Here is a 12,762-nt window from a genome sequence, read left to right as displayed (position 1 = left end):
GATTAATAAATAATCAAATAATATAATTTTATTTATCTTTTAGGCATTTTTAAAAGCCATTGAAGACTTTCTGTTATTGCCCAACTGGATTGATGTACCAGAGGTAAGACAAATGGGCTTAGATTTGTAGGTTACTTCGGTTGCATAATTTCACATGGATAGTAATGAAACTGGTTGCCTCTGTTATTCTTCTTGTTAGGATTTTTGGCAGTATAAACACTTTGAAAGTAGCTTTATACTGGGGACCATTTTAATAAAGATGGAAGAAAGGCCAAACTGTAGTGTCTCAGCTCATGTTCCAATAAAGATCTGACACCAGTCTTTCTTTATATATAGTCAAAATAATCTGCTCAGTTCTTGGCCTCATTCTGCTGAATCCTGAGTATAATTGACTGTCAAATGCTGGTGGGAACAGAGAGTCATTTGGAGACATTCTATAAAACATAGTATTTTATAAGGTCAGGCTCTGGGTGGCATCAATTTGTGTAACATTTTATCCACTATATGTGGAAAAGGTTGTGGAGAAAGTCACATTTGACTTTGGATGATGAGTCACACAGGAATTTAACATGGCACCTTGGCATTTTGTGCTATGAAGTGCAATTTATTTTGTTGTAGAGCCTTCTCTTTCTTCTTCCCCCAGACAGCTCACATATTTGGAAGTTTAATTCAAACTATTGACAGTGTGATGGCTCATATGACGCGCAATCTGGACGAAAGGTCGTTACCTTTAACTGTTGAGGGCACGTCATCTGTGGCAGGTAGGATTTAACAGAAATGTTCTGTCTGGACTGTCTGGGTGTCCTAAATGCTTCTGTGCTTGCAGCCCCTCTTTGCCAACATGAAGGAGGAAATCAAAACCAATAATTTTCTCTTTTGAATACAAAACAGTGTTTCAGTTGTAGAAAGGTGACTACAGGTAATCAGCTCTGACTGTACTTGAACTTCCTTGAGGTTATTCAGGGAGGGGCTTAGACTATGAATTCTGTGAAATGAATCTAGTAATACTATGCTATACTAATAGGCAGTTAAAGGGCTTAGAGCTCTTATGCAGCACTTCGAAGTTGCAGATGTCTGGATGCTACAAAACCTTAATTTTGCAAGGTTTTTGCACGAGATTGCAAATAATAGGAATAGGTTTGGCCTTTTGGCCTTGGGAGAATTTTATTTTACTGCTGTTTAGCATCCTAGCACCCTAATTTCATCTGTGTCTTTGGATGCTACAGGTAGCAAAGGTAATTTGCCTGCTCTGGCATTCTGCTCTGCCTTGTTGAGACCTGTGTGAGGGGGCAAATAACCTGAGCAGTCACCAGTACCATTAATCACTGCACGTACTCTTGGACACTGGCATTCTCAAATGGAGCAGTGGAGGTCTGAAATAATGCCTTCAGATGTCAGTGGAAGAATGTGTAATCAATCTGTTTTGCTTGCCTTGGTAAGCTCTGTGTTTGAGCATGGGTGAAGTGATCCATGGTATGTTAGCAGTGTGCGTACCACCTTCTCTGTCATAAAGGAGTCAGATATAAAAGGCAATTTTATACCTGGGGAATTTACTGTATTTTCTGCAAACATCTGGGGTTTTAAAGTCAAGACTTGCAATAGCTATTAGGGAAGTCTAGTTAAATAGTCAAGTAGGTTGTAGAGGCTATTGATTTTTATCATATTTTTGTTTGGGTTATCACACAGATTACACCTTGGTCAAAATGCATCCTCAGGCTCTGAATTTGTCCCACTATCGATTTCCATCTCGAGGACAGAGTTATATTTCCATCCCCAGTGAAGCTTTTCATGAAAAAGGTAAGGAAAAATTTAAAGGGAGGAGCAGAGTCCTGAAAACAGGGTATCCAAAAATGATTTTGCTTGAAAACAGGTTTTGGTTTGCTTTATTTTTCCAAGTAACCAATTTGATCACTGTTGATCATACTGGCTCTAATGAAGCAGCAGTTGTCTTGTCATATTAATGTGGTATAATTTTCATATTACTTGACTTAATCTTGAATAATATAGCTGGGTCATGGAGACGGAAGGCATTTCATTTTGACATCTTTTTACATCAGAGAAGCCATAATTTCATAAATTATTTTTAATCATCTGAACTGGTTATTTTTAAGAAATTCCAGGATGTCAGATCAGGTATTACTTATCCCTTCATACAAAATTGCTCTTAAAATGTTGTATGAAATTAAACTATAAAATGACAGGTTTAAGCAACAGCAGCTACAGAAACACAATGAAGATGTAGACTACAGTCAAGGCAATAAGGCAGAACTTGGAAATCCATACCTTGGCTAAAATTATAATAATCTCAAAAGCAAGGTATGGCAAAAATCTGAAGCTTTAGTCAAGACTCTAAAATAACAATGTTTGAAGTTAATTATCTATGTTTTAATCAGGGATTGAAGGAACCTATTTACAAAAACATCTACTTGCATCCTCAAATCTTTGAAAATCTGACTTATGTGCCCTAAATTGCAACCCATGGAATTTACACACCCAGAGACCTTTCCGCAGTCACTTGTGTTGAAGGAAGGTTGGTCCCTATTCATAAAGTGCAAAGTTAGCTGCAGATAACCTGCAGTGAGAAATACTCTAATAATTAGTGAACTGTCTACTTGATCTGTGATGGCAGCTTTGTTTCTTTGCACTGGCAGGGGACTCTGGCTGGAGACTTCACTGCAAGTGCTCCGAGGCTTGAATAACTATAATTGCAAACCAACTTGTAATGCCAAAAATAGCATGTGAGAGGACTTTTTTCCTTTCCCGCTTATAAAGTCTCTCACCACGCAGATTTTTTTTTTCTTCAGAACATTATCATGCTTGGTATCCTGAAATGATCTAGCTCATTAAATGTTTAACTCTTTTTTCCAGCTAAAGCTCACTTTTGAGTAATTTCGGCCTTCAAGCCATGCTTCTGCACTGTCCAAACGAGCTAACCTAAAAATTTATTATTCCACCTTAGACAGTTGACGCTATAAATACTTGGAACCCAGCAAAAAGGATAGTGAAAGACATCTGTGTGGCTGACACTTAGAAAATACGCATCTGTCTCTTCACTCAGATGCTGGAGAACCCATAAATACTTGGAATGCAGGCAGCAAACAGACAACCCAAGTGGAAACTGGTTGACCGTGTTTGAGTTTATAAACTGCCAGTTAATGTAGGTGGTGGTGAAGTAGCCTGGAGATTACTGTAGCTACCATTGAGACATTGACTCTGGTATGTCATGTGACCCTTTCTAATGCTATGTGGGGGATTTATAATTGACAACTGATTACTTTAACAACTTATTTTGGAAGTACAGTTGCACAGGGCAGGCATCCTTCTATTTTACTTTTGATATCTGTCTCCTGTGCTGCAATGCAAGATGTTCATACTTCTTCATTTAAAAGAATAATCAGAAATCTGCTAAAGCAAAGATATGAAAGTCTACAGAAGTCAAGGCTCTTAATTACATGGAGTTTCAGGTCTAGGAGAGAAGTGTCTCTTGCTTACAACTGTTGCTCTGAGGAATAACCCCTGTTCCCTTTTCACAGCTTGGATTACCATTGTCGGCCTGCTTTACCATAACATGCACTATTTCTTTCATAATATCAACCCTATGGATACCAAGTAAGTATCTCAGACCTCTCATGCTGTAACAGCTTGTTTATTACCTTAGTGATACACCTTTATAACAGTCATGTCATTATCAACTGTAAATAAATTATGAGCCATAATTCTGATTCTGCAATATTGAGGACATGTAGTCATTAACTAGAGAGAGATTAAAGCTTACATTAGATGTTTTACTTTATGTTTAGTAAAATAGATTCCTGTAGCAACATGTTTGTCTTTCTTTGTCTTCTCCTTCCATTCATCATATCTGGTATTAGAATTTCATAATTTTAATCTGCCTCATAAAAGGAAATTACATCTCTTCTCCTGACACAGATAAAGATAAAGCTTGCACTAAAATGAAACAAGTAAGAAAACATAACATCCCTCTTTAGATAAAATCTGAATCCTAATCCTAGAAACCTGTAAGGTAATTTTACAACAGGAGACAAGGCAATGCTTAAAAGACCTTCTGTTTTATATGCTGCATCAATGAAATCATTAGCAGATAAGATAAAGTAAATACAGAGCTGTATACCTCTCGGCAATACAGTTCCCCAGGGAATTTTGCAAGGCCATTCATGTAAATCATTACATGTATGACTTTATGTTTTTATTTGGTCTACACTGGGGTACGTGGATTAGATTACTCTTTCTCTCAGTCTTCTCCAATCTGTGACTTTTCGGTGTGTTGTTCGACAGCAGAAGGAGAGATGCAGCATCTCAGCTGTCATGAATGTCAGGGATTGCCTCCCTTACTTTACATACAGTTACATGGAAGGTCATGATCACGGGAACTTATTTGTGAACTTCAGGGTAAAAAAATCCTGGCTTATGACCAGATTGATCACCCTGAGGTAATCACACAGCTATTACTAAATAGCATTTTAAAATCAAGTAGCAAGTTGTACTGTTGTTTACCCTGCTCTCTCTCAAAAAAAGGGCACTTAGCAGGTGGCTGTAAAGGAACCATGTCATTAATGTGCAGTATTTCTTACTGAGATGAAGAAATAGAGGCAATAATTTATGGCAGCTTATGTTGTTCAAACAGGAGGATCAGTGCAATTTATTAAGATAACAAGCTATAATCTCAACTTCTCAAAGAGAGAAAGAGAATTATTAATATGGTCTTGACTTAGGCCAAAGCTTAGCAAACACAATATGATTAAAGATGCTGCATGTCAAAACACTGTATTCTAATGCATTGTCATAGAGTCTACAGCTCCTGGGGCTCTGATACAGCAAAATAAAACAGTTACGTCATCTTTGCATACATTCTCTGAATTTTGTGGAATAGGACAACCTGGAGACCCATTCCTGTTCCACTGAGTTGTATGTATTTTTATCACTCATTTCTGAGAAGGAAGGATCTGGCCCTGCTGCAATGTTAAAGAGAAACACAAAGACACTGGAAAAGAAACGTCTCCTAGATTTCTATAACTAATCCAAATTACTTGAACTGTTTGCAGTATGTAATGCACTACAGAATCACGTCTATAAAATTCTAGATGCAGATCTGTCCAAAACAGCATCTAAAAAACTAGTAATTCAGGGAATGCTAGCTGAGCGATTTTCCTCTGTGGAATCAAACCCCAGGTATTCAAAAAATGTTTTAAAAATAAGCATGCAGTTCTGTCCTGCTTGGTTTTCTTTTTTGTGCTGAACTATTATAACTTTTTTGCTTACATTTCACTAGAATAACGTTTTCCCAGAGTAGTTTGTTTTAAAGACTTACTTTTAAGTTCCTTCTAGCACTGGGCTACTTGAACACCTGTAATTTGAAGCCTGTCCATTTTCTTCTTAAGGGCATTTTTTTTTCTTTTGTGGTGGAAAGCTAAAACCGAAACTCTTGGAGCTTTTGTGCTGTACAGACAGATGACTTCTATTTTTAGACTACATAAATAGCAGTTTCTAAGGGGAGTCAGTTTTGATTCTTTACAAAAAAAAAAAAATCAAAACAATATAAGGTTTTGAGCCCAGTTCTCCTCCTGGTCATATACAGTTTGTGTAAATCTGCAGTAATCCCACTGAAGGCGATCGGATGACAGACTCGCTGCCATCTAACGTCCATGGTCACGGTGAAGAAAGGCTTGTGTATGCAAGCAAGAAACACAGAAACACTGTTTCTTGCTTGTGAAGTTTTTTCACGCTTCAGAATTCATCTAGCTCTCTAAAGTTAAATTGGCAGATAATGGGTGTGGAAAAAAAAATCCACCCTGTTAATCCGTGTAGGAGAAATCTCAAGGTGTCAGATAGTGGTCTTAACGTTACGAGTCCTTCTCTAAACTTTTCATATCAGAGTAGCAAACTCTGCCCTGAGATTAACAAATTCAATTCACATGCTGGTTACTGGGAGCAGAAGTAATCTCTAATGATGGTTTTTTGTGGTCAGAACTAAGGACTGGTGCTTGGGGTTATGCAAAATGAGTTCTGTTTTATTTGACCTTACTGAGGAACTGAATGAAGTTATTTTAATGTCTGATGACCCCCCCATCCCCCCCGACAGAAAAACAAGAAACCATTGCAAACAGGCAGATGTAAATAAGATGTTTTTTAACGTGCTTTGTAAACTGGCTCTTTCCAGTGGTGTGCTATGTTTGGAAACCCACACTGATGGTTAATTCGCCATGGCTCGTATTTCTCATAGTAAATACCATTCATTCACATACTGAAGAGGTGGACGACAGGGACCATTTTACTCCTGCTTGTTTGTTACTGATAGTGTAAAAAATTGTACCCTACAGCCATATGGATCTTATTTACTTCTAAATGTGTGAAAATGCCAAAGTCCTAAGTTTTAGCTGAAAGCAGAAATAAAAGGGTTCTTATGTACTGCAAAATTAGTTCAGCCTAGGAAAAAAGTATTACCTGGACTAATCAGATGTTTAGTCAGGTTCAGCTGTTTGTATTGTGACCTGGGTTACTAAACCTAACTGGACATAATTTTTCAAACTAAAGCTACAAATTACTTCTAAATATATTCCTATGTATATGTTTATATGCATTATATATAATGTGTCTTACACACTAATATATATGTTTAATTAGACAGCCTGAAACCCCCACAAGTTTCCTCCTCACTTAGATTGCTTTACTTAGGTTATTTTTAGACCCCTTACTTCACAGGATTCTAATTATCTAAAGCATTTTCAGCAAGGCTTGTAAACTTTTGCAAAAGAGGAGCAGAATGAAGGAAGTCTCCTAATGTCTAAAGCTGTTCCCTATACTTTGTAACTGTTGCTTCTAGTCCTGTAGGATCTTTTGGGGCCAGATCTTGCCACCCTATAGAAATTCATTGACTTGAATGGAAAAAGGAGGTCCTGTGTTCCTGGTGTTGTGGATGCTGTGGATGAACTAAAAAAATTTTGTTGTTCTACTTCCTTAATATATTCGTTTCTTTCCAAGGATTGCTGAAGCTGCTGCCCACAAAGGTTATATGATCTCAGCAACCAGTTATCTTATCTCTATCAAAGTGGAACCTCTACCCAAGTTGTCCCGCAATCTGTCAGGATCTCCTCTCATTACCATCCAGCTCACCCACAAACTGGTAAGTGAAATCGAAACTACCAGTTTAGGCTATCGTCAGGGTTGTTCAAAACTTCAGTGTCTGTGATGACTTCTTTGTATTTCTCTCGTAATTTTTGTGGACATTTTTAGTAGCAATTCAGATGGCATTTGTGACTACAATATCATGTTTTTCCAACCATTATGCCTCAATGACTTCTGTTTCCATCACTGCAAAAGGCTGATTAGTGCACATTTTGAAAAAGAAGGTGAAGTGACAAGTATAGCTTTAGGCCTTTCTGTATGTGGTGTTTTATGGATGTGTTTGTGCAATCTGCAATAGCATGGTATGAATTACTGCTTTCCCATTAGAGCTGTCAAAAACAAGAATTCACTTACAGTTTTTGCTTTTTGTCTTAATCCACACTGAGATAACTGAAGTGTTTTGAATGTTCTCATGAATAAACCCACAGAAGGAACTCCTCCAAGGGCAAATACAAGTATGTTGGGCAGAGCATCTCCTGGGATAGGAGTGGAGCAGGTTCAAATCCCTGTTCTAGTGTGAACTGCCCATTCTAGAGAGCAGAGCATTCTGAATCTGAGAAACAAGAGACAAGAAACACGATAATCTGAGAGAACTTGGAGACAAGTTTTATTCAAACTGATCAATTCCAGTAAGACATTTCAATTTCACTAAATTAGCATATTCCAGCAAGAAACTTGAAAAATAGCTGGTTTTGTTTGCTCTTCGAGAAAAAGGCACCTCTTTTTGTCTTGTCTGTGGAATGGAAAATAGTTGAGTTCAAACTCTGAGGTTCTGGCATGAGGCATGCAGCATCTATGACCTACTGACAGGGTTGAATGGAAATGGAAAAGAAAGATTTCAATTCTTAAATGTTTCCCAGAAAACATCTCTTAGATGTTCTTCCGAATATTTTATCATATTTTTCTTTCAATGGCTGTTTTCAAAGCAGTTTATCTTCTTCCTGTTGGGCTTCTGATAAAGATGGAGTAGGCTACAGAAGACAAATATATGGGGGAAAAACCCTAAGGCATAGAAATGAAAAGTGTTGTTTTGCTGACAGTTTTTCAAACTAAGGACCCTCCTGAATGTCCCTAGTGGCCTCTTAGAGGCAGGCACTTGCGAAGTGAAGACTCTGTATTTTGTGTAGATCATTTATAAAATGTAGTTTGCCTTATTTATTCAGGTACCTCCTCATGCTTTAGTATGATGATTTACTGTTTAACAGCAGGCTGTTAAACAAACCTGTGGCTTTTTTTCTTTATGCCTGTTGACTTTCACTGTGAAGATCACTGGGATCTTGGTACACGGCTAGAAATTTTACATTTATCATCTATCTCTTTCTCTGTTTTAGTCAGCAGAATACATGAAAATGTGGTATGAACATGTCTGTCTAACACATCCTGTGTATAGCAGATACAGGTTGATTGGGAGTTTCAGACTCTACCTAGAGCAGTGTGTGCTTTATATTGTGCATTAGGGGAGTGCCTGTTTTCTCCTCCAGACCTCTTACTGCTAATTGGCAATGCATTCACAGGCAGCCATCTATTATCTACCATAATATTTCTACAGTTACTTCCATTTTGGGGAATGTTCAGGTCTTACTAATCCTGCTAACACCTGTTCAGGTGTGACTTGGTTTTGGTGTTTGGTGGGGTTTTTTGCGTGTCTGTGTTGGTTTGGTTTTCTTAATTTTTTTTTTTTTTTTTTAAATCCTTGCGGGAAATGGGAAAACTTGAAAAAGTAGCTCAGTGCTGTCTGAAATCAGTCCATAAATACATGTCAATACATTTGTGTTTAAAGTTCTGAGAATTTTAATTATAAGGGGGGAGATATTTCTGAATGTGTAGTGAGCATGATCTTAAACTCTGCTCAATAAACTGTACTGGGATAATAAATGTGATAGATTTTGCTCTTAGGCATACAACCCTGAAAGGAGATGGATAAAGCACAGAAAGCAGACCCTCTGAAAGACAGGGAACTTTTCACCTGCTTACTTACTCCCTCCAGTAATAATCTGCGGCTGGCTTTTACATCTTGTTAACTGGTACCATCCTGTTACTTTGACAAGAAGTTTCAGAGATGCAATGAAGTTTTGCTCCACATAATGAAAATTCATAATCTCATTGCGTTTTTTACCCCTGAACAATTTGTGGATGTGAATTAGAAACTGGTCCCATGCTGCACTAAATATCCATTTCTCCAGTGTTTTTTCAATACAAAACTAAATGCAACTGTGTGAGAGATTTTCTGTGCTTGTTCCAGAACCTAATTTCAGTATTATCTGATGGTGAAGCACTTTGTATATCTACTAGCTTGGTTTCTAGAATTCCTTTTAAAATTCCAAATCAGATGCAAAAAATCCAAATGCTAAAAACTTTCAAATACCAAAACATTCTGAAATCAACAAATGTGTTGAAACAGAAAATCTGTTTTGATGACATAGAATATTTTATTTAAATTTTTGTTTGCCATATGTCATTTATGTTGTTTTCCTAGTGGAAGACTGTAATCTAGAGTCAGAATAGATGTTTAAAAGGAGAACTAAGCATAAAAGTTTGTAAAGAAAATTAATAAAGCAATAGTTTGAGATCTGGGCAATGGGAATATACCTGCTCTGCCTTTCTTGTATTTTTTTCTGTTGGTGTGAATTTGCTAAAAAAAAAAAAGCTATTAATCAGTGAGCAACAGAATCAACACAAATGCCTCTGGGTATCTTATACATGGATTCCAAATTCTGTGAGTAATCTTTAGAAACAAAGATACAGTGTAGATAGAAATACACTGAGTATTTGTCTGTGGGGAAGATGCGTAGTAAGGAGTTGTGAGTAGAATGTGTTCAGCTCTGCTGAAGTGGAATATACATTGAATTTGATAGGAAGACTGCTTGCCTCTGACACCTATGGCTTTGGGAATATAGTTTCTCTTCTGGCTTTTAATTAACTGTTATGTTTAATATTAAGGATGGATAGATCATACCTTCCAGTTATGCATAAGTAAGGCAACAGTGGGCCAAATATTTTTTACACTGCTGTAGGTTTTAAAAAGCTCCAATGAATTCCATGGAATAATTTTAAACAATATAAATTTAGACAATTTACTTGTGAATTTACTTAAATAAATTACTTAAGCAAATTTCACAAGTAAATTCAAGTGAATTTACTTAAGCAGATTGGGAAATGACTGCATGTGTGAAACCTATGATAGCAGCACAGGTCTTTCTATCATACTACATATTATTTCACACTCTGTCATTCAGTTGAGTATGATCTCTCATGAAATAAAAGTAGAATTTAAATGTTAAAGAAATTCTGGCTGCAAGATCACTGTGTTAAAGTATGTGCTTTAAAATAAAGAGTAACAGTCAAGCTATTTATGTAAGTTTATGATTGAATGTAATGATTAAACCAAGAGCATAAAATCTGGCTTAGAAACCTGTTTCCTCCATTAAAATACTGCTTGCTTGCTTATAATAATGAGAGAAGCATTTGAAGTGGATACCAATCTCATTCTTATAGTTGCCTGTTTGTTCCACATAATGTTCTCAGTTTAACAGAGAGCAAAGTATAATAAGAAAAACAAAGTAAAAAAAAAAACAAATCCAAACAAATAGTTTTTCTCTATTAAAATACAAGTTTGAGTCTGACTTTTTTCAGTTGATCTGATTTAGTTATAATTACTCCAATGGAGTCCCCTGGATTGCACAAGTAGAAGAATGAGGAGTGAAAGCACAATATGGTTTTTTGTACTGATTTTAGTGATGCTTGGCACAGCTTAATAAAACTTTAATTCTTTTTCTTCTAGTGTGCATAGGAAAAATGCCAATCATTGAGCAACAGAAAACAAAAGGGAGTAAAATAAAACATGTCTATTTTAGGAAATAGTTACAAAGAGAATGTCTGTGAACTGAATATCACCTCTTGAATCAAAACTTCTCAGAGCATTTATCATTCCACAGCCTAACTCACTGTTAGTTAAATCTTCTCTTAGGCAAGGATTCTCTGGGTTTCTCTGAAATTGTCTGCATTTTTTACGTAGCTTTTAGGAGCTTGTGAGATGATTAAATTTCTCTTTTTTTTCTGAAACATGAGGCAATACAAATGATGCTAATATTTAATCAGTTAGGTAAGAATGCAGGGAATATTTATAAATGACATGTTAATGCTTCCTTTTCTAGAGAGCACCATGGGGCAGTGGGCGCTGGGTGCACAGAAGAGATGGGTGCCCAGCCTGGGGGACAGGCTGCAGGCTAAACTGGTGCTGTGGAGCACGGGAGCTGAGAAGTCGCCTCATAGTTAATACATACACGGTTAAGTTTATGGGTGCAAGGACTAGGGAGACTAGACTACAGAGTCACCTCCATCAGAGAGGACATAAGAAGAGGACATCAGTAATTACAGCCATTAGGCTTTGATGTTCAGGCTTGCAGCTGGATTCTTAAGAGACAAATATTGCTGGTCGGCATTCTTTCTACCAACAGAACAGGCAGAAAATTTTCTGGTCAAGCTGCCATTAGTGGAAAATGGTTTTCTGACTTAAAATAGAAATTCTCATGAATCAGGATGAATAAGTCATCCCAATTATCCCAATTTTTTCACAGGGTAAAAATATTACATGTTTAATTCTTCTTCAGAAGTAAAGACTCCCTGTGGATAGGACAGCCATGTACATTTTACTACTTAAATTATTATTTTTGTTTTAATTGTCTAATAACAGTTTATTTTGTTGCACAATCTCTGAAACCGGTTTTTCTGTTACTCTTTTTCTTTTATCTCATGAAAATATTAACAGCTTTAGAAAGATTGTTTTGCAAGAAGACTTCATCAAGGATTTAAAATTAACTTCTTTGCATAAGAACATAAAGAGATTAAGTGTTTTTTTCTTTCTGCTATAAGAGGAATGCTTATCCGCTCTTTCTATCCACAGTGTCCACTTTTATAACACAATGACATAGCTAGGGGTGAAAAGCAATTCTCATTTTCCTTCTCCATAGATATAAGATAGCTTTTCCTGAGATATTTGGGGATCATTGAGGGCCTTCTTGCCTGAGACTTTTTACATATTTAAGAATTACATTCATGGATCTTTTTAATGACTGTCCCTTCCTTCCCAGTGCTTAGGGTAGAAGATGAAGATGAGAGAGAACCAGTAGTAGTTTGTGACACTGTAGACTCGGATCTATTGTTGTCACCCTGTTAAGCTGTTTTATTAATGGTGGGATTTTAAATTTCATTAAATATTTTATACTGTTGATTCAATGTTTGCCATAATACAGCCTTGCCAGTCAACATACATCTGCGCAAAGAACGAGAAGAGCTTGCTATGTGTATACATACTGTTTTCTTTCTATAGCTCATGTGAAAAACTATCAAAGGCTGTAATGCAAGAAAATTATGTTCGTTGACAGCTAGTATTGCCTATAATTGCAGCATATTCAGTATGAACACATGTTTTCCTCTAAACTTACTAGCTCCCTTGGTATACCTGCTAACTGGGTCAAGTTGTAGTATGTGGTAATCTCTGTTGTTCTGGAGACTGGAGCGCTTCCAGCCCATCAAGGAGGAAGTGAGAATAAGGGAAATAGTAAGAGGATCAACAGTGGTAACCATTGCTCATCTCTAGCCAATGTGTTTTATGGCTGA

At 36.8% G+C, this 12,762-nt stretch overlaps 1 protein-coding gene across 1 annotated transcript in view; it reads left to right on the top strand.

Moving 5' to 3' along the window:
- The window catches only part of GPR133 (G protein-coupled receptor 133), a 153,953-nt gene that overhangs the window by 24,121 nt on the left and 117,070 nt on the right, over positions 1-12,762 (top strand). The window contains exons 9-13 of the mRNA XM_009580323.1: positions 44-103; positions 644-761; positions 1,687-1,797; positions 3,534-3,609; positions 7,000-7,141. Coding sequence (XP_009578618.1) covers positions 44-103; positions 644-761; positions 1,687-1,797; positions 3,534-3,609; positions 7,000-7,141 — 507 coding nt within the window. The remainder of the gene's footprint in view (positions 1-43; positions 104-643; positions 762-1,686; positions 1,798-3,533; positions 3,610-6,999; positions 7,142-12,762) is intronic.

The sequence above is a fragment of the Fulmarus glacialis genome, unplaced genomic scaffold (assembly GCF_000690835.1).
Source record: "Fulmarus glacialis isolate BGI_N327 unplaced genomic scaffold, ASM69083v1 scaffold29876, whole genome shotgun sequence".
Taxonomy (NCBI): Eukaryota; Metazoa; Chordata; class Aves; order Procellariiformes; family Procellariidae; genus Fulmarus; species Fulmarus glacialis.
This window is presented reverse-complemented; position numbering and strand designations above follow the sequence as displayed.